We start from the raw sequence: 26,731 nt of genomic DNA on the forward strand, positions 1-26,731 counted from the left end.
CTTCCATATGGCTGCCAGATTCAGTCAGACACAAGTTGATGAGCTCTATCCTGCGGTAGCTTGGAGCATCATGCCTCATGGACACGTAAGTTTGCAGGATTTCTGTACACCACTTTGAGATCCTGTGAAAATGTAGAGCACACTTGAGAAACTCTGGTGCCAATATTAAATATTAAGGTGAAGGGAAGTCAGTATTTGAGCATGAATGTATAATTTTCAGACAGCCTCAAGATGGTGCACCCAGATAGCTCTTAAAAAAATGATTTCAGTTGTGTTGTACAGCCATTCACCCTGAAAAAGAGTGGTCTAAATAAATGAACAAAAGTCCTAAATTAATATGGTATTCAGGTCAAAGGTGAGCTGATATAAGCGTGAAGTCATTAAAACATCCACACTCTTGCAGGCATTTAAAAAACAAAAAGCAAAACAAAAAAATTGTAAATAAGACAAGTCTCAGACAATGATATCAGTGCTTTATAAAGAATAAATCCCTCAAACAGTGCAATATACCTTCACTCGTCATACATGTTAAAATCTACAAAAAACCTTGTTGTAGTTACAAGGTGCAAATATTTGTTGTTGCTAGCTTTAAATAAGAATAAAAAAATGGCAAAAATCAATTCATTAACAAGTTTATCACTTAACTGAATATATTAACTTTACATGCACATTCAACACTGGTTTAGTTAACACTTTTTTCAATAAGTTTGAAATGACACTCAGGCTAATACACCATAGCTACAAATTAAGTACAGATAAATATTATCTACATACTAATATTATTGTTAAGTAAGACTGATAGCACAAACTCTAAGACACTGTGAAAAATACAATTACTTAAAAGCTTAGTACATCTTAATTAACAGTGTTTCAGTTAAAAAAAACTATGCATAGTTTAAGGCACATGTAGGCATGGCTAGCTTTTTTTGTAGCAAAATAGCATCCGATGACAAAGTGCTCTGTTTTTTGTTAATCTCATCTCATCCTTTGAAAATAGAACATAAAAAAATGCTAAAAGATTTTTTCAAACCTACATTACAAAAATCAGTAAAAACATATTTCATCTATGGAGACGTGTCTAAGAGTTGGCATTAAAACATTAAGGCCTGTTAAGGGTGTTTTATGAGCCTCAGTCTTCTTGTTTTCACAGTGCATCTGAGAGCCATCTTGCCTCTTCAGCTTTTCTTTCCGGTATTTTGCAGCAGAAGAGCAGAAATGGACCACTTGAGGTGTTGTTGACAAGAGGAACTTGGCAGTAACAGCAGCAGTCCCCTTGGATTAAAATGCTTCTTCCTCTGAAGCTCTTTTCATATCTAAAAATGTATCTTTTCATCTGGTTCAGGCACATTTCACTTTTTTTCCTTTCGCCATGGCCATACGCTCTGCCACACTCTTGACAGGAACTCCTAGGTTGCTCACTTTTACATGGATGAAGAGTGAGGCTGGGGACAAGCTGGAGCCATCTGCCTTCAGTAGGTGAACATGTCGATATCCTGATTGGAAAAAGTGTTTCAAACATGTTATAAAACAAACAAACAAACAAAAAAATACATGACACTACTGAGATAAGACAAATACCTGTACGGAGGCTTGTGAAGGGCAACGTGAACTGCCCCACAAAGTCATTTTTGGCTGCATGGTCATGATCTTCCACAACAAATCGCACCAGAGCCAGCTCAGGGACCTGCAGCTGGAAGCTCAGAGTGCAGTCCCATCTTGGGTTGAAGCCTATAGAGGGCGCAAGAGAGCTGTAAATGCATCCTTCTGTGTACCTTTCAAGCCATTCCAATGGATAAGAAAAACACCTAAAGTGCAATGACAAAGTATTCTCCATTTTTGCTGCTTTATCACACTTAAGTGATCAGACACAGTAAATACAAAAGCAGTTTTCAAACTGTGGTTCATTAATTGAGGCAAAAACTTTTATAAGGTCTTTATGCACGAAACTGCATATAACATGCTGCGTCACCTTTAGCGGTAAAATCTGCCAGAAGTCCAGAAGTCTCTTGCTTCACTTTTGATTCAATGTTCTTTGCAGAATTGTTTTATTGTAATTACACTGAAACATTTTTTAAGCCACAAAGGTGTCCCAATTAGATTTAATATCATACTTTAAATAGACAAGTATAAAATCTTTATTTTGTTTTTGTCATTCAGAGGTGAACTTGCATAACCAAAGTTTTCCTATCACATTTGACAATTGGTATGACGTTTGTCATATGTGACAGGATGCAAACCTTCCACATAATTTCTTTGTTTTGTCAGTTTGCAGAACATTTTCTCAGAAGTCTTGAAAATCATTGAGATCAAAATACTTCTATGCAAAATGAAACTTTTGTGTGTGTTTTTATTTTATTTTATGCAGCAGAGACATTATTGACTTAATAATAAGCTCTTATATCTTTCTGAAAAGTTACTTATAAGTTAGTTTTGTCTTATTTCAAGTGTACTAATATATTTGACAAGAAACTAGTAAAAAAAAAAACTTGGTAAGATTTTGTGTTTTTGCATTGAAGTGTGTTGGGTCTTAGTTGGTTGTTGTTAAGAGCTACATAAATCAGTCAATCCTGATACCAGTAATAGGATATTTGGAGTACTTCTTACCGTTGTTGTCAATGCGGGGGGTTTTATTCTTCGCCCTATCTATGGCCACTCCATGGATTTCTACCACTACCTGTGGGTCCACAATAGAAGTGGCTTTCTCTGTGTTTATTTTGGGTAGTTGTTGAGCAGATATGATCTAAGGAAACAAACAAAGCAATATAGAAAATTAGACGGGAAATGAAAGAAAAATAAGAAAAAGTTCTGCTTTTAATGGCTTTAATAGCGTCCACGGCTCACTTTTATGGTCAGTTGGGTGGGGGTGTGGCCGGGGCCTCCGCCCGTGTTCTCGGGGTTAAAGTTGGATGTCGGGCTGCACATAAAGCTGGGCTTCAGAATATATCCACAGCGACCATTGGGGAGGAAGCGTCCCTGGTTGAGGTCCATCTGCTCCCCGGGCGTCTGGAAGTTTAGAGCCACTGATGGAAGTGAAACAATCAATCAGAAATGAGAAAAAATAAAAGAATATTTTCATAAAGTCAAAAACTGCAGATCTCATTAGCAACCCTGCTTCTTGTACTGATCACCCACCCATGTGGCAGCCGCAGTTCCACATCTCCTGAGGATCAAAGTTGGATGATTGGAGGCGCTGGCCAGAGGGGTAAATCCGGCTCAGCTGCCTGACGTTATGTCGTACAAAAAGCTTCCCTAAACGTGAAAAGACATTAAGCAGCACACAGTGAAGCACAAGAAGATGATTGCACATTCAGCTGCACAAAATGCTTGAAACCAGAAATCCTTTGTGTCATTTCCTCTGCTTATACCGGAGTCTTTGATGAGCTTGAGCGCCTCGTTTTCAGAAAAAGACGACATTTCATCTGCTGGTAGTTTGGATGCACTTTCAAACCCACGGAAGGAGACGCTCTTGCAGTAGACCACCAGCTCCGACAGCTCGGGGCTAAGCTTGGAACAGACCTGGAAATGGAAAGGTAAACTGGTTAATTGGGTTAAACATTTGCTTTTTAATGGTGAAAAGTCAGAACAATCCGAACTGACCTTTGCAGAGTCACTCTTGGGTGTGTTCTTGTTAATGCTTCCTTGATCGTCTTCACAGCTCGAGGAGAAGCTAGCGAAGCTCCCGTTCTTTCCCAACTGACCAAGGTGAGGAGTGTGTCTCTTTCCCTTCACAAGGATACGCCCCCTGAGCTCCTGGAGGAAAAGCAAATAGTAAAAATGATTCAACTAGAAAACCAGACAGCCTGTGAGACTATAAGTGAAAACCCAGCTGTGTGTGCGTGTGTGTGTGGGAGTGTGTACTTCAGGGGAAGGCAGCTCATTAAGCGGCAGGTCACTGAAAGGCTCGGTGAGCAGTTTCTTGCCCAGAATGGTGCGAAGGTGTTTGGCCATGACAGCCTGCTGCTCCACTGAACAGTGGTTCTCCAAAGACAGTATCAGGGGGTACGGGGACGCCTACAGGGACAAAACATGAACATTTAGGCATTAAAATAGGGCTGTCAACGTTATTAATCTAAGAAATTGAACACTTCTTAGATTAAGAAGTGCTAGAGGTTTAGCACTTTACTAGGGTTGCTAGGTGAGGTCTTGAGTACACGGTTTTGTACTGCGGTCAACAGTGCAGAATCGCAAACGAAAGTGAAAAGATATGCGAGCACAGATGTGCTGTTTTTAAAAGCACTTTTAAAAAAAACAGAACAGTTTTAAAAATAGTATTGTTTTAAAACAGTGCTGATATAAGTTTGGATAAAACCAAGGTAGTATGTACATATTACAACAATAATTACACCGAAAGTAAAAGCAGTTTATGTTTAACATTTGTAAATTAACGTTTGAAACCAAATGATTTCTTTTAAGCCTTCATGTCTTCAGACATGTTAGGTTTGAAACAATAAAGCATTTCCTTAAATATTTTTTTGAAAATGTGCATATTTACATTTCAAGCTTACAAAGTTAAAGGTGACCTATTATACTTTCTTAAACAAGTTAGGATTGGTTTATGTGTTATACAAAACATTGAACATTTTTTTGTACAAAATCGTTATTAGATAATGACATTTTAGTTTACTAAGTTCTGCCTATTTTGAGCTCCTTTCGCAACAAATTATTTTAGGGCCTCTTGTCACTTTAAATCTAAATAAGCTGCTGGTTTCTGAATGGTAAGTCAACAACAAAAAACTTGTAAAACTAGCTGACCAAATGCGTTGGAGCTCAGCTCGGGTTGCTAGGTGATCTGCTGGGCTTTGTTGCGGTTGCTAGGTAACGGGCTGGGCCTCACTGGGGTTGCTAGGCGAGGGCCAGTAACATTCTGGAAGTTTTTAAAACATAAAATAATACGTTTATGGTAAATGGCTGTTTTTAGAAGCAGTGGAGACCCAACTAGAAGTATAAAAAGGTGCAAAATGTGAATTTTGAATAATTTGTTTCCTTTCATTGCTGTGATTAATCATAATTAAACACATCAAACACACAATACCTCCTTAGTAATACTAGTCACAACAACATTTACTTTCCTTTTGGGCTCAAGAAGGTATTTTTGTATTGAATTAAATTGATGATTACAGTAAATGTCACAGGCAATGACAGGAAGAATGTTTACTAACAGTAAGGAAGAAGAGGTATAGGTGGTAAGTCATACCTTAAAGGCGTACTGGTTGATGGCCTCAATGACCTCCTTGAAGGGAACCTTGGAGGTAAAGGTGTGGCCGTGGTAAATGGCAGGCTCACCTTTATCTCCATCCCAGCAGTCCAGCTCCACACATCGGCATCCCTGATTTAGAGCCCTGAAGGAGAGAAAGGCGACGTGTTACACCACAAACTATCAACCGAAACTCCTCAATTAGGTTTTATTTCATGTCAACACACCGGATGTAAGGCTCGGTGCTGCTGGCGCTGGTGACCTGGTCCTTGGTGAGGTAGGTGTTGTGGGATGAGGAGATGAAGTAGTGAGTCAAGGGGCAGGTCATGTCCTGGTAGATTTGGGCGTGGTTTGGGTTAAAGACGTCATTTTCCATAGACAGCATGTACATGGTGAAACCATTCTGTGTCATCACCATCTTCTTCTGAGCTGCAATAAATGTAACTGTCATGTTTACATGATTGTTGCAACGTGTTCTAGGGCTATGGGTAAACTACTGTATATGCACATGAATAGAATAAAATAGAAATATCCTTTCTAGTCCCACAATTGGGAAATTCCTGTGTAACAGCAGCAAATAGACTCACACAAAAAATAAAACATAAGAATATATATGAAAACAGAATAATGTCCAGTCCAGAGGAATACTTAACTGAGTTTCTTAATTAAAAATGTACAAAATAAGTTGTCATTTATGTAAGAATGTAACACGTAATATGTAAGATTTAAACATCGTTTAAACATTTACTTCAAAATGATCAGGATCTGGACTGAAAACGAGTACAAAAAAAGTAAAACTGAAATACTGAAAATATATTGCCTAAAAACACTTAAAATATTACATGATAGGCTCTTTGCAATAAATAATTTTGCCATTTTGCACTTCACTGTACTCATGTTAGCTACATAAAACCGTCATAAAACAAACCATTTCTATGCAACAGCAGAACTAAATTGCCGCCTCTGTGCAGTTTATGTTTCCAGACATAAGCACTATCATGACTTCTTGACAAAACAGAAATATTGACACAAAAATAAATTGAGCTCCTCCTCTCGTTCAGCTAATAGCTGGTTTTAAAGGCCTACCCAAGTCGTTGAACTCGTAGGTGAGTATGAGATTTTGAGCGTGATTCAGCGAGGCGTCCTCTCGCTGGTCTCCCAGGAAGTCGCGCAGCTCCGCGATAGAGAGCACAGAGCCGTTGCTGGAGTAGTGTCTGAACACTTTCTCCAGCTCGGGTCGTCGCATGAGCTCTTTGCAGAACTCTTCGATCTCATTGTGATCCAGGCGGCCGTCGTGGGACTTGTCACAGCGCTGGGGCACACAACAAAGAAAATACACCAGAGACAATATGGTTTTCGTTATGAAAGTGTTTCAAAAATCTTTTCTGTGTGAAAAGAGAGCATGAAAACGAGAGATTGCTGCAACAAAGCGCTGACACAGCAGGAGGTAATTCCACCTAAATAAATAAAGCACAACTCACAGAGCAGAAAAACACGCAAAGGGGAGCCTAGTTGATTCGCTGCCTGGTTACTATGAAGGTCTACCATAAAATAAACTCTTCTTATGCAACAGCAATAACTTCACTGCCTGAAGGTATTATCTTTGGACCTAAAGAGGAATGATCTAGAGCCCGTATGTTATTATTGATAGAAACTAGCGATCAGGTCCGAAATCTGGGTGTAGTAATGGACTCAGACCTGAACCTTCAAAGTCACATAAAGACAGTTACAAAGTCGGTCTTCTATTATTTGAAGAACATTTCCAGGATTGAAGGACTAATCTTCCAGCAAGCTGTAGAGAAATTCATTCATATGTCTGTCTTTAGTAACATTGATTACTTCACAGGTCTGCCTAAAAAAAAAAATCCAGAATGCTGCTTATTAAAATCAGGAAAATAGAGCACATCACCCCAGTTCTAAAATTTTTACATTGGCTGCCAGAAGCTCAAAAAATTTACTTTAAAATACTCGAGTGAGTTTAGAAATCACTGGATGGCTCAGCATCAAAATATGCTAAAGACCTGTTGGTGTTGTATCAACTTTCCAGACCACTCTAGTCATATATCTTAAGTTTACTCTGCATCCCCAGAACCAAACATGAAGAAGCAGCATTCAGGGTTTATGCTCTACAAATCTGGATATCTTTAATCTTTGATAAAACTGCAAAACAGCCAAAACACAGCTAAAATTCACCTGTTTATAGCTGCTTTTGATTCAGACTGACTGGAACATTAATCAATATATTGAATGTGTTTTTGGTTGATGACTTTGATAATGGTATTTGACAAAATGTAATGTTTATTGCTGCTACGTAATTGGTGACTATATTAAGTTTTTGTAGTTAAAAGCACTTTGAACTGCCTTGTTGTTGAAATTTGCACAAACAAACTTGACTGGAATAGAAATTGAACACAGACTGAAATTCACGTCACCATAGGAAAATGAAAACATGCTAATCAGACAGATGAACTCTCAGGGTTTGTGTTGACATTGCTGAGAACCAAACAGAGAAAACACAGATCATGTCTCTCACCCTGAACAAACAGCGCGTGTGTTGCTCGTTCAGGTCGATGTTGATCATCTGCAGCAGCCGTTTGACCTCGTCGTAGGTCATCTTACCATCCTGGTTTTCATCTGCATGCTTCAGGTAGCCTTGAATCCAATTGTAGAGAGTTAAGGGAACCAAAAGACGCTGAACCATAAAGTCTGTACTGCATAATCTTGCATTGAAAAGCACAACAAAATTCTAACTTAAAAAAATAAACTAAAAGTTTTAACAGTAAAATAAGACCATAAGCGGGAGATACAATTTTAAATAATAATCTCAAAGCAGATTATATTGGATCCTAATTTGTTTCCATTAGCGCACAGAAGCATAATTTTAGTACTTTTATAGATATAAGCTCGTTGTCTGCAAAAACTGTATAGTGTGAATATCACAGCTTTTATTTAGTGAATTTGAACAGTGAAAGGTGTTTTTATCTTTGATGTGAAATATATATAGATATATCTAAGTACAGCTCTGGAAAAACTTAAGAGACCACTTAAAACTGTCAGTTTCTCTGATTTTACTCTTTATAGGTATATGTTTGAGTAAAATGAACATTGTTCTTTTATTCTATAAACTACTGACAACATGTTTCTGACATTCCAAGCAAACATTTAGTATTTATTTGCAGAAACTTAGAAATTTTCAAAATAACAAAAAAGATGCAAATAATGCAAAGAAAACAAGTTCATATTCATTTCGAAACAACAATACTAATGTTTTTACTCAGGAAGAGTTCAGAAATCAATATTTGGTGAAATAATCAGGAGGTTTTCAATGGGGTTCAGTGCAGTGGTCTCTTCATTTTTTCCAGAGATGTATTTTGTCCAGTTTTAGCTTAATTAATGCTCTGAATATGTTGTTTTTTTTCAGTAAATTCCCATTTTTTATATACTTTATACTCCAGTTAACCAATTGATCAATTACTAAATTCGTTGCCGATTATTTCAATAATCGATTCATCACAATTAATCCGATTAATTGTGTCAGACCTAGCTTCAAATCACATAAGTCAAGTAATAGGGACCTTAGCAGAACTCTGTAAACTTGAGGAGGCAGCCATTTTAAGATTAAGAAGCACTGGATCAGGTGCATATTTATATTTAAAAGTTCCAGGATAATCAGTCTTGAGGAGTAAGTTTTTTGTTTTCTCCACAAAATAACTGCCCTCAATTAAAGACTGGATTTCAGTAAGATTATGTTGCTGAAATTAAAGACAAGGTTATTTAAAGGCTTTTTAAATAACCGGAGTATCATACCATCTGATACTGAGACTCAGTCTAACCTGGGTGATTGTAATTAACATCAATAGTTGGACTATATTTAGAAGGGGCTTTTGAAACATAATCATTACTTCTCACCTCAGCTGTACTCAGTGCATGTGACACCACAGTTAGTTACCATAGCAACATCGCTTTGGTTGCATTGGGTTTACTTCTGCACACGTATTCTAGTAGGATATTGGTCCAGCTTTTCCTTCTGCGTCATGCTGGTGACGCGGTCCTTCAGGAAGCGGAGGCCTCGCACCCAGCGCTGGGCCTCCTCAGCGGTGGGGCACTTCAGGTCCAGGCTCTTCCTGGATCCCGTGAAGATCACCGTGAAGCACTGGTCCTCCGGCACCGTCTCGGACAGCCGCCTCAGGGCGTCCGACTGGCAGCCTTCGCGCACGCAGTCCACCTCCGTCACTGCAACTGGAGGGGAGGCAGAGGCAGAGTTTTTGGCTTGTTTTCATGTGTAAAGCAGAAGATTGCAACAGCACACATAGAGCAGCTAAAGGTCGGGTTGTAAATCCCAGTAAAGCAAACAGATTGTAAAGTGCAGGTTGTGAAATCTAAGTCAAATGCTAAGCCTTTAGTTTGTAGTGTTTGTGCTTTAAATGTAACAAATTGAGAACACCGAAACCACTGTGCATCTGTTCAGCCAACAGGACATCCTGTTAAATTCCTCGGTAGCCATTTTGAGCTAGTTTTTATTTAAAAACTGAACGACACAGCCTTTTATCTCCAGGCTTGTTGCAATAAATCTATTAATCAGCTGTAAATTATTTGCATGATTTATAGTTTTTTCTCTTTTCTCTCTCTCTTTCAACCAAAAACTGGATAATAAAAGTATTCAGTTTTGTTCACATAGACTTCATGATTATTTATTGTTTCTGTTTTGCTTATCTTGGATATGTAAAATGTCTCCCAGTTCCAGTGTTAAATGTTCATTTAAATTAAAAGTGTTCTAGCATTGTTATGCCATTGCTAGCATTTTACTTGAAAATGGTCTCAAAACAACAATATTATCGTTTATCACAATAACCTCTGGGACAATATAACGTCCAGCAAAACTTGTTACCGCTACAAAGCCTTTCATCGCAAGACTCTATTAGTTTCTTGATCACAATTAACTTTTGCTGAAGCAGCAGGGGATTTTCTAAGAGGTGTAAATCTGCAAATCTCACGTTTAAGAGGAGTCCACAAGCTCTTAATGAGATTTCAGTCAGGAGGGGAAGGGGCTGGTTCATTAGTCGGTCATCCTTGAGGCCTTTAAGAGCCTCTAGGAATCCGACAACATACTTATGGATGTTTAGTGTGTATGCATGAAGCTTTTGAATTATAAAAAGTAGGTAAATTAGTACCTGGTGGACTCCTCAAACACTGATCCTAATCTTCAAATGTCATTTTAAAGCTTTTGTCATGTTCAAAGCTTAATAATTCAGCTACTTCTAAAAGGTAGCTCCCCAAAGGGTGTAGCCCTCTGAACACAAATTTTAATACAGCACAGCAGCAAACACACATATTAATAGTGTGTAAAACCTTTTGAACTGAAGTCAAACAATTTCCTCACATTCACTGTTGACTAAATGTCTTTTTGTGTACATTTTACCTTATGCAATGGGCTTCTATGAGAGTCAGCTAAAAAAATTACAGTTTTGTTTGGAGAATATCCCAAACTACAATTACATCTTGATATTTTTTTCCATTTTAATATAATAATTACAAACTAAACAAAACAACACTAAACATTTGGGTTGATACAATTCATTGGATAAGTTGTAATGAATCAGTTATTTAACTAATAGTCAACTAATTAAATAATTGTTTACTCTAACATACAGACTCAAAAAAGGCAACTTGCTGAGAACAACAAACTCAATACTAATTACACCTAAATTATACAAAATAGCTACATTTTGCATTTAGGGTAAATATGTGTAAATATGCTCTAAATATTTGAAAACTGCCACTTGATAAATCCTCAAGTGCCAGTTTTAGCTTCTCCTGGCTCAAATTCTGCCAAACAATCTCCTTTTGAACACCTTTAGCTATCCAGTTATTTGTCAATTAATTCAAAAAATAATCAACAGATTAGTCCTTCACTGCACTGATGTTAAGTCAAGCAGAAAGAGCCGAGCTCTTTAATTGCATTTCAGGCAATAAAATATTTGTTTTCTTTTCTTTTTTTTTTTAATTAGCTTATTTGCATCTTTTAAAGCATGCATAATATTGTATAAAAAGACTTTAGTGGTTAAATAAAAAAATCTGCAAAATGTGCCAATTATTGTATTTGTTAATCGATTAATTGTCAGAATAATCAGATAAAAAATAATTGTTAGTTGCAACTCTACTGAAAATAGAGCCAGAACTGCTTTGAATCGTTTCGATCAAAACTTATTTGTGTTTTAGAACAGCCTAGTCAAAGTCTGGATCTACATCCTACTGAGAATTGAAAAATGAAAGCAATTTGAGCTATGCTGCACAGACGAATATGGGGGATTTAAAACTGGCAGAGACACACCAGTTCACACAACTGAGTTTTGCTCAGTTAAACACAAACATGTCATTCAGTTCAGAGGCTGCTGCTTTTCTGCACCAAGAAGCCCACAGTCTGTTGTGCAACAAGCAGAGTCTGGGCTCACAATCGCCTCATTCTCTCACTAAAAGCCATAAAAGCCTCTCTCTCTCTCCACCTCTTCAAAATTACTCCATATTCTTTTCTTGTGGTTATCCCAGATACGTGGCAGAAGTGACCTGCATGTTTTTGTGTTTGGAGACCAGCAGCACAACATTCAGGAAGTGGAATGGAAGCTGGATCATTAAACACAACAGTCCATACCTGGAGGTGTCAGTTAAAAATGAAACGTAAAAAAAATCCAGAACCAAAGCAAAGCCGGATTAGACCTTCAGCAGCCGGTAAAGGGAGTTATTAACAGCGTCAATCAGCTGAAGTGGTTAGTCTGGTCTCATGTAGTGTTGTCGTCATCGCTGGAGGGAGGGCAGCAATCTGAATGCTTCTATTTTTAGCTGCAACACGATCAAGAAGGCCTTCACCACGAGTTCAACCTGAGTCTGCCCACTTCTTCTCCACCCTGCAGGCCTCTCAGAGGTTCAGCATCCACATAAACACAGCAGGAGCAAAAGACACAAAGGTCGGGCAATAAAAAAAAAGTGAGCGATATTGTTTCCATTTACGTCAGCACTGAACTGAGCAGTAAATCTTCATGAAATGGAAAATATGGTACTTTGGGTGCATCAAATGTAAAAAAAAGTTACTTATAAGTTCAATTTGTGTAATGCCCTCACACCAGCCACACAGCATACGTACATTTGTTGTACAGGCCTTTAGGAAAACGTGTTTTATTCATTAATCAGGTCAGAGATTAGCAAACAATTCAGATTTATAAAATCAGATAAATCGCTCCATTCATAATTTGCTCATGTGATGCAATGGTGACGAGTAAATAAGGAAGTTAATGCATCTGGACTAACATAGATCAACAATTTACTACAGTGGACAAACAGGAAGCTTAAATTATGTAGATTCTTTATTGCAAAGTTTGTGGTACTTGTGAAAATAAAAGAAAAATAGCATTTAAGTAGTTTAGACTCAAAGAAATTAAATATGTAAATTTTTATGTTAGGTTAGTAGATCAAAAAACAAGATGTGATGCGGCAAATCAAAGAAAAAGCATGGGATTTCTATATAAAACAATGCAAAACAAATGTATTTACCAAGCATTACTAGGTTTTCATAAATTAGAAAAGTGATATATGGAAAAACAATTAGAAATTTTAATGTTTTTCTAACATTTATCTTATTTTTATATGCTTTGAATGTGTATATTTCACTTGTTTTATATGTTTTTAATTTTGTTTTTTCTCTTTTTGATAATTTTATTGTCAAAATAATAATACATTTTCATTTAAAATAATTGTTAACAGCCCTTCTAGGTACTCCAGATTATCTATGTTTCTTGTGAGGGTCCCCATCAAATAAACAATAAATAAAAATAAATATTCTTCACAGTTTCAGCACTACAACATATTTTAACGCACTCAGTTTCTGTTCAGGTGATATTTTTCTTTTACAGATCGACAGGCGATGTTTGCTTTAAAAAAAAAAAAGCAATTAAATTGGTGCGCCTACTGTAGAGGGAGTTCAGAGAATCATGACTTCGGGGAAGTCAGAGAAAAACTGTGATTCACCTGAACAAGCTTTAACGTGTCACTACTCTGGAAGCTTAAATCTAATTCCAGGTCAAACTCTCTGCATGCATGCCACAACCCAACTCACAGTACCAGTTTATTTACCAACTTTCTTCAAAAAGAAAATGACTAAGCAATTACATTTGTCCATGAACTCATATTCTAGTAAGGAGAATACTAAGAATACACTAAAACAGGTTATGAATCAAGTTTAACCTCTTGAGTTTGTGGGCAGAAAACACAGATGGGTGGCTGAGATTTGACAGACAGATGAAGTTCCTGCACAGATTTCCAGTTAACTTTCAGTTTCTGCTGTGTCGAAATTCTTTCGCTTCATTCTTGTTTGCTTGTGAATTATTTAACCCTTTTCTTCCATGCTGTGGAAGAAAAGGGTTGATATCTGAAGATTGCTGCAAGAGGCAGTAGCTGTATTTCCATTAACCATAAAATTACACAAATTGAAATTATGAAAATAAATGTCCTTAATGCAAACACGGCAATTTCGAATAAGGGTTATCTCATATCTCATCTAACTGTTTACATCCGTCACTGCCATGACTTTTATTGACTTGTCACTTGTATATTTTTTGACATTAGCAGAATATAGACAAAGATTTGTGCACATTTGTAATAAACACAACTACTCATGGTTGGTTTGATAATGTTTCAGTTTTCTTTCTTCTCATTCCCAGGGAATGTATTTGTTCCTGGATATGCTAAATCTTAAGAGGCCATTTCCTCCTCTGTTCTCCACTTCCTGTTAGGTCATCTATCCAATTTCTAACTTGATTAGCACTTCTGATGAGACTCACATGTCTGCTGGGATTTGCCTTTGCGGGAGCTTTTCGTCTCACACCACACGGTGAGTCCGTCCTCCAGCAGCTGCAGGCTGCGGTTCTTCTGCCACCTCAGAGAGCGAACTTTTACCATGCTGCAGCCCTGCATCATCACACGGATGTCCTCATTGTCCAAAATCCCTGCAGACAGTAAAAAAATGAGTAGTGGTGTTCAAAAATGTCTTTTTTTTGGTAAAAATAAATAAAGAATTTCTGTAAGGTTATGAGCAGAACATTTGCTCTATTTACTCACGCTCTGATTCAACAGATACAGAAGAATAATACAGCTATAATCACCACTTTCCTGCTTACACTGCAAACCTCAGCTCGTGTTTTATACACAAGCCCTGTATGAAGCCTGTAGATCAGTGTTTACTGGGGAAGTCTGAAAGGTGAACGTTACGCTTTATGAAACTCAATTTCCATAAAACATTTCCCTTATTTTGATAAACATTTCTACTGATAATGTGTAAATATATTAAAACTTAGCAGGAAGTCTGGTCCAAAGTTTGTGATTTTCAAAAGTCAGACTGAGGTCAAAACAAGAATTTATACAAATGTTTCCCAAACCTCATTCCAAAGGTGCAAAGATACACACAAGTTTCAGTTTAGTTCAATGCAGTGGATTTGAAGTTGAATACAAACTCCACGTTGCAATATTCAAGCTTTAGTTTTTTTTATTGACAAATTTTGACAGTGAATTGCTTCAATGCGCTTTTGCAAACCTTCTGCAGCTTTCTAGATGAGCTGTGTCTTTAATTAGACGAAGGAAAAGAATGTAAACAGGTAACATTTCAGACTTTCAGGTGCAAAACCTGGAAACAGGAAACACCAGCTAATTACTGGGCATCATTACAGAGCTGCGAACTCCATATAGTACTTGTTGTACTGTAGTATGACAACAACAAGTACCAGATGAGATGAAAAGAACAAATTTTGATTTCTATTATCATTCACTAAGTCACAGTTTCCAAAACAACAGCTAAGTTTTATGACTAGTTTAGGCTGAACAGAAATCAGAGTTAAAAATACCTGAAATAAACATTGTTCACCAACATTTGCTAAAGAAATGTCATCCATTTCCATAATAGTCCAAATTTAAATACCTCTTTTGACATAAAACTGCTGGAATTATTTTACTAAATATCAATAAAATGTTGAAAATGTCTTACAAAATAATCCAGGCTCCCTGTGCCACTCCTTTCACTGCAATTAAAGCTGCAGGTTTTTGTGGTGTGTCTCGACCACATGTAGAACGACTGACATTTAAGAAAGGTGTTTCCGCCATCATAATACATCTCTAGTCTTAAAATAACCCACTAACATATGAATAAATACATGCATAGTATTGAACTTTTACACATCTTCACTGTAAAATAATTGAGCCGCATTTAATTGTGTCTTCTACTCTTTAAGTCAAATAAATTTTGCAAGTTTTAAATTTTGAACCTAAATGTGTGCGTTTGTGAAAGACAAACTTATTAACTTTTTGTTAATTTTGTCAAACCTCCAAGAGTTTAATAAACTAGAGTTTTTAGGTTAGCACTTTAAAAAGACTGAAAGAGGAAAAAGATAAGAGTGGGAACTATTTCCCAGAATGCTTAGCGGCATGTTTTTGTATCCTGAGTTGGAAGTGCATTAGATTGTTCTGACTCTTGTGTTTTATTAAGGCAAATGTTCATTTTAATGCAGCTTGTCCTGTTCACACTAAATGTTTATGAGCAGAATTTATTGTGATGTTTAATAAAATTCATTATCAGATCAGAAATTTAATTCATGCAATTTGAAACAAAAAGTTTAATTATTCTAATGTAAAGTAAGTAGTAATTTTAACTAGGTGAGGGCAGTTTTTTCTTGCTCATTGTGAAATAATTATTTGCTTTAAATTGCAGCAACTAGTTAAAACTCAAAAATGCTTAGACAACTTGTCTCTTGTTCAACTTCATAAACTTTCATTTCTGAGTTAAAAGAAAACAATTTTCTTGTAACTTGAATTGCATTTTCAAGGCAGCAGATGGACTTTCATTTTCTAGATAAACCACATTCAAATGTTTTACAGAGTTGTAACATCACAACTACAAAGGATTTGATGTCTCACACCACATGACTACTTGTGAATATCACTAAGAACCTAGCTTTTCTTTAAACTCCGTGTCTTATCCGTGTTTGTCTGAGCGTGCCCCACGCCACAGCACATTCAATCCCATGTTCAAACATCCATGGTCTCCTCCCCCAAGGCCTCTGACCTGCATCCTGGGGGTCTGTGTTTTCTGCTCTACTGCTCCTCACCTGTGCAACATCCTGCTTTACAAACAGCCCAAAGTCACTGGGAAGGGGAATAAAAACCTTGATTTTAGGAGACATTTTAACCTTTAGATCCTCTGTGCTTTTATGCTTTTATTACCTCCTTACAGGTGAGATTTTATCTGTTATGCCTCCAGATTGCTTTTATTCACTTATGAGGCACTTTGACATTGTGAACTGTTTTGTAAATAAAATCCATTCTTCATCCTCGACCTGTCCGCTGTGTTTGTTTGGTCTCTAATTTTCTCTACAAAAAAAACCTTTGAGGCATTCACAGAAAAGCTGAGATTAAATTACACACAACAGGTGCGCTCTATTTACTGAACATGAACCTCTGACTAAAACCGAATCAGGAAAGTCACACACATACTGAGAACCACTGCTGAAAAAAATAAAAATAAACATAACGATGATCTTCAATACTTAAAAAAAAGTTCACTTCTATAGCAACCAAGTCATTGCCAGACTTAAATCAATTTGAGAGGAAGTGGTATGACCTTCTGCAGAGACCTGTGAACAAATTCCCACAAAGCTGAAAAAGATTTACTTCTAGCTATCATAAAATCTTGATGCTGCTTTTCACTTTGGCTCTGGAGTTTTATTAGCTAGTTGCTTCAACATAAGGTATTTTCTGAAAGAACTTAAAGGAAAAGTTCATATTTATTTTTACCCATCAAATCCAAACTTGGTTACAGTAACATCTAAGTTGGTTAGCGTTATCATGCCATAACTCTTCTTTTTTTCAGCAAACTACCAGATTTTGTTGCTAACAGAAGGATATTTTGCGCAAATGTGTTCACAGATCAGGTTAAGATATGTTCTAGCAGAGTATCAGATGTTTTTTTATTAAAAAGATTCTTCAGTTGAATGGCCCTATTTATTTGAGATATTGAAAAGATTTGGCTGTGGGGACAACTTCTGTCGATGGGTTAAACTTTTATACAATGAGCCTTATGCTGAAATAGTAACAAATGGAGTTATATCTAAATCATTTAAAATTAAACGTGGTTGTAGGCAAGGGTGCCTCTTGTCCCTTTTATTGTTTATTCTAGCAATAGAACCGTTTGCCATTGCAGTGTGGTCTCATAAAAACATAACTGGTTTCACAATAGGCCAACAGGAACATATAATTGTTTTATTTGCTGATGATGTCATTCTTTTTTTGGAAAAACTGAAACTCTATTCCAGCCTTGTTAGATCTAATAAACACATTTGGAAGAATATCAGGATATAAGGTAAATGAAGACAAGTCTTCGTTAATGTTACTTAATTCAGAAGAAAGAAACAGTGTCGGGAATCCTTTCCAATTCAAAAAGGTAGATTGTTTTACATATTTGGGGATTAGGGTAGTACCACATATAAGTGACATTGTTGAGGTTAACTATAACCCCATGATAGACTCAATTACTGCATCTGTGGACAGATGGAATCACCTGCCCTCGTCACTTATAGCATTAATCAATGTCATTAAATCCAATATAATGCCCAAACTTCTGTATTTGTTTGAGAACATCCCATTGCCACCTCCTGCCAATTTATTTTCGGCCCTAAAAACATTTTCATACATTTTCTGTGGAAGAATAGACGACCAAGGCTTCGTTTAACACTTTTGTATCTACCATATGATAGAGGAGGCCTCAGGTGCCCCAATCCACTTTGGTACTATTGGGCAGCTCAATTGAGGACTATGATGTATTATTTTACAGATAAATGTCTCTTGCCTTGGGTGAATATAGAAAATTGTTCTGCTGAAAAAAAGACCATAAACCCTATAGTCAAAAATATGATCTTGGTTTGGTATCAGGTTAAGAAGTATTTAGGTGACTCCTCCTCCCTATCATGCTTCAGTCCGATATGGGGTAACCAGTCTTTCCCTCCAGGCAGGGCAGATCCTGGTTTTAGGAAATGGGCTGAAAAAGGTTTAAAGACAATAGGAGACCTGGTGGAATCAGAGGACAGGGTTTTGATGTCATTTGAAGAGCTGAAGGCCAAGTATGATATCCCAAATAAACATTATTTTAAATATCTACAGGTGAGAAATTTTATTAGATCATCTCAAAATCAATGTGAGTCCATCCTTCTGATGTCCACCTTGGAAATCAAAATGAAGAATTAATTATCTCCACACTATATAGCATGTTAATGGAGGGATCCTTTGAGTCTTCTTTATGGAAGCTCAATGCTTGGAGGGAGGATTTACAGGAGACTTTACCTTCAGAGGACTGGGAGAAGGCGTGTGCTGAAGCACAAACACAAACTACCAATACACGCCTCAAAGTACTGCAATATAATTGGCTAATGGGAACATATGTGACGCCAGAAAAGCTTAATAAGTACAATGGCGCCATCCCAGACCTGTGTATTAGATGTGGAGAAGAGAAGGGAACATTCTTCCATTGTATCTGGAAATGCAAGAAAGTTACACAATTCTGGAGGGAGATTAAACAAGCTCTAGAGACTATACTAGGTATAAAACTAGTTCTTGACCCCAAATTGTTCATTCTAGGTTTATAGCCTGACAGACATCATATGTCCAGAAAGATTATTACTGCCTTGGATTTATGTTTACTACTTGCAAAAAGAGTCATAGCACTCTCTTGTAAGAGTACCAGTAAACTAAAATTCATTAACTGGATTAATGAAATATCCACAACCTTACCAATGGAAAAGATTACTTTCATTATAAAACAGAAACTATCGCTATTTCAAAATATTTGGGGTCTTTTTATGGAATATATAGAAAACATGGATATGAGAGGTGTCGGGGGTGAGTTATAGTTGTGGTTGGTCCCCTGCAGTGTCCTAAAATAATATTCTTTATTTGTATACTTGACTACTTTACTTTGAATTATACATTCGAGTTTGTATTTTCTGAACCACGTACAAAACTAAAATAATTTGGGCTAATTCCTGGAAAATAGAGAAACCGTTATTGTTGTAATTGTTGTTTCTTCTCAGGGGGGGTTTTGGGGTTGGGGGCATTGTTTTTCTTTTCTCATATACTTTGTATGTAATAAGTGCTGCTCTAAAAGATCCCACAACGACCTGGCATGCAAGGAAAGACAAGTTGAATGTTGGACAATAATTTAACTAGCCTGGACTTTTCCTTTGATGTGAGAGCACACAGTCATACAGCTAGTCCTGTATATGATTGGAAACATTGTTGAAAAACCAATAAAGATAATGTTGGAAAAAAATAAAATAAAAAAGATTATTCAGAAAATGTTTTTTTCTTTTCATCTGAACTGAGCTGTAGCTAATGTAGCCACCTCATTTGCAGCAAAAGTAAATGAGGTGGATTAGCAGTTCTTCCCAGGATGTTGCTGTTACTGAGCTGTTACATGTCATGACAGTCAAGAGACTGTCATACAGCAACAGTCTTCAGTCAGAGCCTCTTCAGATTTGTTGCAAAACTGACTGCTACCAGAGAACGTTTCTGCTCACATCTTAATCATCTCCTTTTACTAGGATAAATTATGCCATCTAACTTTCCTTTGGGATAAATAAAGTACTTTTGAACTGATTTAGTTTCTGCCAGGCCCATCTTGTCCTGTACTTTGGCCTCGTTATAATTTAACGAGGCCAAAGTGAGATGTGTAGATTGTTGTGGGGATGGTTTTATGGACTCTACAGGACATTCCACAATTTTTACCGCATTAATGAGTCTTAAAGCCATTTTAAATTAAATTAAATAAAATTTGGGAGCAACTCAAATGTTATTCGTTTTCCTTAAGTCATTAATCTTCCACTAATTTCTCACCGAATCCCGATTACGAAGCCTGAAAAGGTCAGTTTGTGGACCAAAATATTTTAGTTCACTTTATTCCTTAACTATGCAATGTGTGTAAAATTACAAAACATTTTTTACTATATTTATATGCTGTTTTAAAGGCAATTGAACCCTGTTATCATAACTGCTAGTCATAAATAATTGAGAAGGACATGCTTTAGTCTTGGTTACTCAAAGGTAAGATGCTAACTACACATAACTGCTTCACAGAACCCTGCTTAAAAAATGTGATTTGTCTCTTTAATGGATCCATGCCTCAGTGATTCTCCAGGGTTGAACAGGGACAGAGCTTTCTCAGTCCAAACAACTTCCACACAAATTGTTCTTTTGGGTTTTGTTCATTCTAGGTTACCACTAAAGATTTCTCCACTCACAAGCTACATGGCTCCTTTCTCCTCTGCTTTTAAATCCCAGCCTTCATGCTGTCAGTGCCAGGAGGATAAAAGGGTTGGGGCCCTGCAAGCTAAAGCACACAGAGCGTCCCCTCCCTGCACACTATTCACCCCATCGAGCTTGGAGACAAAGAAACCCCCCTACCAGCGCTCCATCCATAACAAGCCTGTTTTTTCAAGCTGTTACTACCATGTGATGCATTCCCACAATCAGGCCAGCGACCACACCAAGCTGATAGAACAAATGATTACTTTTTAAAAAACTTTTAAATTTATTATACAGTCATTTCAAACTTCTTCCACCAACGACGTAATATAAAATACAAACAAATAATAACAGGTGGAATAACCTGTTTCCACAGTGTTGCAACACCTTTTGTTTCAGTTTCAGCATTCATTCATTTTTCTTCACGAGTCTAACATCATCTCATGTTTTGACCCGACAATAGCTGAGTTTCTATTAACACATCCGGTCTGATCTTTAAAAATCAGGAAATGGGGGAAACACAACATCAAATTCCCCTAAATCTGACCGCGACGTAATGTAACATACAAACAAATAAAAACAGGTGGAATAACCTGTTTGCACAGTGTTGCAACACCTTTTGTTTCAGTTTCAGCATTTATTCTTCTTCAGTATGGGTCTAACATTATCTCATGTTTCGACCCGACAATAGCTGAGTTTCGATTAACAGATCGAGTCTCATCTTTAAAAGTCAGAAAATGGCTCAAACACAACATAAAATCCCCCTAAATCTGTCCACATCGACAGTCAGAGAGCAACGGCTACAAAAAAAAAAAAAAATTATAACAACTGAAATGTGAAAAACCAAATGATCCAAGTTCATCTGGCATCATAAAGAGAGAGAAATAAAATGATGAGGGATGTTTAGAAATAAAGTGTAACTGAAGGAAAACTGCAGCAATATGTGGCATCTTAGAGTCGCCACGTCTCCATAACAACCATTTCTTTTAAGACCTTTACCAGTGGTAAAGTGTGGAGGTGTATTGTATGTAGGCTTTTTTAGACATTATGCAGTGTTTCTAACTCATAATGACCTGCCAAAAATACACAGCTGCAGTTAATGGGAATCTTTATATATTTCTAACTGTAACTATTATACATTATGAGTAGGATTCCTTGTTTGAGAACACAAACATCTGGTTCTGATTCTGAAAAACTAAGCCCTTTTTTAGAATATCTGGCGATTCAGAAGTCTTTAAAAACAAAACAAACTGTATATTAACTGGTGAGATGACATCTGCAAAAGTTCTCTCCCATGATTGCTTCCCAGCAGCTCCCTGCGAGAAAGGGTTCATGTTTCTCTCAGCATAACAACTGTCACGAGAGCCAGCTAGCACAGATTCTGCACTACATATGGCACAAACAGTTTAGGGGTTCTGCAGCTGCTGCTGTCCCAATTAAAGGTTTCTCAGTTTTGTCTTATAAGGAACAGATGGAAGCAGCCAATGTTTGTTGGACAACTGATCAAGAAATCCCTGTAGACTTGGATGAAAGCAAGCAACTTTGAGTTAATTATTCCACTTTGTTTGCTTTAAGAAATCAGAGCTTATTTATGTGCTTGTAAATAAGTAAAATACATTCACAAAAGGATTATAGCACAAAATAACTAATAAATCAGTAACAAAACTGCCCAACACCAAATTTGTTTTTCAGGGCCACTGAAAAACAAATTTCTGACTTCAATCTCAGGATTCTGAGGAAAAAAGTCAAAATTCTGACTTTAATGTTAGAATCCTGATGTTAATCTCAGAATTCTGAAATTAAAGATTTAAAAAGATTAAAGTTAGATTTCTTTTTCTTTTCAGTGGCCCTGGTCTTCTTCCATAGTTGAGCACACGTGTCAACAATCAGCAAGATATTGTGGCACCACCTTCATAAAACAGTAAACTCTACTTTGTGACCTACAATTATATTTATGAGCTTCCACAAAAAAAAGAAAAGTTTTATCAGAAGATTTGTGAAGCATTGCAGCATCTGGAGCTGTGGGGCTTGGATTTGATAATAAATCTACAAATTAATAAGTGACTCATTACGAATTACTTTCACTAAGATATAGTAATGACTCTTGTGGAAATCAGAATTAGATTCCTCAAAACAGAACATTTTTACTGCCATCAAGCTTCACTGAGTGAAATGTTCTTTCTGTATTGAAATCAAGTCCTAGTTAATGTTTTGATTGTCAAAAATATGTATTTATGAAGAGATATAAAACCCCCAAACCCTGTTATCATCTGTTTTTTTTTTTACAACAACCATACTTCTACGTTTAACAATTTACAAATCACAGCTGGGTTAAATTTGGACCCAAGTTTAAGGTCCAGACACATTGTTTGTCTGCTCTGAAAACGAATCCCCAAATTTCTAGAAACATATTTGTCTGTGTGTGATCATTCTGAACTACTAAATCTGTAAAACCACAAAATTTTACTTAGCACTTTTGACCATAATGCAAATATCTTATTACAGTGGAAGTAAAACAAAAGTAACTTAAAAGCAACTTTTCAGCAAGATATAGGCGCTTGTTTAAAATCAATAATTCCTTAATATTGACGAAAATGTACTTGTTATAAGTAAAATAATCTGCAAGTGCAACTACTACGTTTTCATCAATATTAAGGAATTATTTATTTAAAACAAGCTCCTATTTCTTGCTGACAATGTACTAGCTTTGTCTTATTTAAAGTGTACTTTCACTAGAAGCTAGATCAAAAATATTTGGCAAGACTTTGTTTTTTTCCTGCAGTGCAGAGGAAAGTTGGAGCGGTCTTGTGACACTTCCTGAAGACCTTTGGCCTCAGTTCATCAAAGGATGACAAAGCTTTTTTGGTGTCATTAGTTCTGATGAGAATAGGGATTAAAAATAAATATTGGACTGATATAAATATCAGCCATCGGACTGATGTAGAGTGACATGTGGTGGCTGGGAAGGAGTCTGGTGGGAGGGAGGGAGGCGGGTGATCTCACCTCCTTCAGTACAAATTATATTAGCAAGAGATTCAAATATAGCGTTCGCAGTTGCATATTAGATTTTTCAGCAGAGGGATACAGTTACACGGCTGAGACATCAGTCGTGCTTCAGCAAGTGTCGGGGAAGAGTCAGAGTCTCAAGTCAGAAGCTTTAATTGGTGGATATAACAAATGTTTGGTTTTATTGCAGCAGAAATTTAGCTGGATCAAAGAAATTTAAAATACTACTAATACATTCATTTAAATCTACAACTGAAAAACAACTCATGCGGGTTTATTCCTGCCGCTTTTGTAATATACAGTAAATGGCTTCAAAGCTGAAACTTTTATTTAAAAAAAAAACGTTTTTTATATATTGGTTAAAACTGTCACTTTGCTCTTACAGTACAATATGAGATAGATAATCTGTGAAAAGTTTGATCTCCTCCGTAAGCCCTCTGAAGAAATGCACCGCTCCCGACCAAAACCAACCAATCAGAGCCAGGAGGAAGGTCTTAGCGCTGCTGAACATGCTAATGGCAGAGAAACAACTTACCCTTACAGGAAAACTGTTTATCCACCATCATTTGTGGCCATGCTGACTAGAATTAGAATACTTGACAGAGCAAGGAGGGCAGGAGAGGTGAGCAGCAGCACACAGAGGGTGATTGACAGCGCTAAAATCTGCCTCTTGGCTCTCAGTGGCTGTTTCATGACAATTTCTAAGAAAACTTTGGATGTATGATAAAGTCTATTACAATAAGCAACTAATCAATTATGATAAATTCAGATAAGTTTCGTCATTTCCATTCTGAGGATTTATAATATTATTATAAGGATTTATAATAATTGTTGGGTAATTTATTGTTCTTGGATGGCAAAATTTGTTGCTGTGACAGACTGACTGATGAAGCTTAACACTGGATCCCGAGCAGCTTGGGTTCTTTGGCTCACCACTCCTCGCACAGACATTGCGCAATATGATATTGAGAAAATAAATTTGCTTAATGGTAACACGCCAAAATAATAATAAAAAAAAGAAATTATAAAACATTTTGGTGATAGGATGTGGTGATTTTTTGAAATTCGTTTATCTCACAAAACTGCACTTTTCTTTTTTTTGCTTCACACGAGTCACATGATCAACAACCAGATGTTACCACTGGTGGAAACCACAAGGATGTCAACAGGAAGTGGTTGATGCGGCATGTTTTTTAATCACTCATAACGTGAACAAACTTATTCACGTATGATTTTAATTGTGTTTCTTACTTAATGCACACAGCGCAATTAGAAAATTGTGTTTTTTTTCTCAACATTAGGAGAATATAGATAAGGTTTTGCGCACATTTGTAACCGAAACACAACTGACTTATAAATCTTTCTCAAATTCTTAAAAGGGTTTTGATTCTCAATTCTCTCAAGAATATCACTGTTTCTGTGTGTCACATTTCTTCCTTCCACTACACTTTCATTCATACACTTTAGCACTCCACGAACAGCCAACCTTTTCTGTTCGTGGAAGAGGCCAACCGCCAAGGAGGGTGTGACTCACCCTCCTTGTGGCCAGTTTCATCAACAGTCTGCTGGACAAAATGTTAAGTCAGGAGTGTTCCCATTGTGTAGGCCATAAGATTTCTCAATTTAAAAATCTCCATGTTCTTAGGTGATGTTCAATTTCCAAGAAACAGAAATAAGGAACTAAAATACATTTGAGTAATGAGAATATAAAAGAATATATCAGCTTTACTTTTTGAATCGTAAAATAAATTTACATTTAATTGCTATTCAAACTTCCCAAATGAACCCAAGGAACTTCAGGGTGGTTTAGCCAGGATAATTACGTCAAAAGGTGCAGTGAGCCTAAAGTCTGGTCCACATTTCCGGTCATCTTGTGTTTTGTCAGAGATTCTGACAGGCGCTCAGTGGCTGCTCAGCTGGAATCTATTTCGGGATAAGGTGTAACTGTTAGCGAGAGGGACTGTAGAGAATGTAGAAAAGTCTGATTCACATCCTTCACCGCCAGCAGATAGGCTATATTAGATGCGTCAGTGACCAGAGATTATCTGGTGATCAGCAGAAAACTCTGACACAGAGAAGCTGCTGCGCTGTTTTCCTCAAGCAGAACAACCATGTAGCTGTTGGACTGCAGGTGAATTCATGTGAATACAAGCGGGGAAAAATGCGCAGATCCAGATTGGAGATATTTAAACCAGAGGTCAGCAGGTAAAAACGGGTTTTATTTTAAATAAAACGTCATAAGTTAGTAGAAGAGATTCTGTTTCAGTCGATGCGTAAAATCAGTTTCGCATAGTCAACACAATGTTTACATTAAGACAATGCCAGCCGAGGTGCACTTCCGTTTCGTCTCACTCACACGGCTTTAATGACAACACTGAGATTTCAGATTTACTTACCGAGCCTCCTAATGGGGTCCCTGGTCCTCTCAGCCGCGGTCCCCTTCTCCTCCTTAGGACCGGTGGAGGCTGACTTGCTGCTGCTGCCTAACATTATTAAAACTTGACGATACTGTTAAGTTTACGCGACTTCAGCTTTTGGCTACCCGGGTATTTTACGCGCGCCCTTAACTTTAAGGTTTGAGGACGCAGGTGTCTTAAAGCTGTCCCAGACAGTCCCCGAGCTCTGGAGGAGACAGCTGAGAGGGACATTTATTCCCCATTCCACATGTGAGAAAAGTCCCTCCCCCAGACGGTGATCTCCAAACCAAGCGTAGGCGCACAGCTCGGTTCCGGCGCCCTCTCCTCCTCCTGCTTCTCTTTATGTTGCACCGACAAACAGGAACCCGGATAAAAGAGAGCAGGGACGCGCGACTAATTTCAGGAAGCAGTTAAAAGGAACTTCTCTGGAGCTAAAAGTGCCACAATCTAAAATAAAAACATTTTTTCAGTCAATTTTTATATAAAGAACCCTTTTTTTTTTACAAAGTTCAACAAATACAATTAAGAATATACAATTTTTTAGAAGTCTAACTCATCAATTAAAAATCAATATCACTACGTATTAAAATAGTATACAGGCTATACTAGTCCGCCGTGAAGAGCGGACTTTAATTGCAGACCAATCACCTTCTGTATAGCAGCGTTAGCCCCGCCCACTGGCTTTAATGTTTAAAGCTGATACGCTGAAACACAGATCATAATCAAATAAAATCTTTATCCAATAGTTCATTTTGTTTGATGATCGAAAATGTTTAAGTTTGACAAA

At 37.1% G+C, this 26,731-nt stretch overlaps 1 protein-coding gene across 1 annotated transcript; it reads right to left on the reverse strand.

Moving 5' to 3' along the window:
* Positions 1–458: 458 nt before the first annotated feature.
* Positions 459–26,731, reverse strand: LOC102216385 (1-phosphatidylinositol 4,5-bisphosphate phosphodiesterase delta-3-A-like). The gene is made up of 15 exons (XM_023348937.1): positions 25,924–26,731; positions 14,026–14,190; positions 9,205–9,433; positions 7,728–7,857; positions 6,281–6,506; positions 5,422–5,623; positions 5,195–5,339; positions 3,859–4,011; positions 3,598–3,750; positions 3,366–3,516; positions 3,133–3,249; positions 2,842–3,020; positions 2,605–2,740; positions 1,579–1,728; positions 459–1,493 (listed from the first exon to the last, which is right to left on the reverse strand). Exons 1-15 carry the CDS (start codon positions 26,015–26,017, stop codon positions 1,339–1,341), a joined length of 2,385 nt encoding a protein of 794 aa, XP_023204705.1. The 5' UTR covers positions 26,018–26,731; the 3' UTR covers positions 459–1,338.

Source organism: Xiphophorus maculatus, chromosome 16 (assembly GCF_002775205.1).
Source record: "Xiphophorus maculatus strain JP 163 A chromosome 16, X_maculatus-5.0-male, whole genome shotgun sequence".
NCBI lineage: Eukaryota > Metazoa > Chordata > Actinopteri > Cyprinodontiformes > Poeciliidae > Xiphophorus > Xiphophorus maculatus.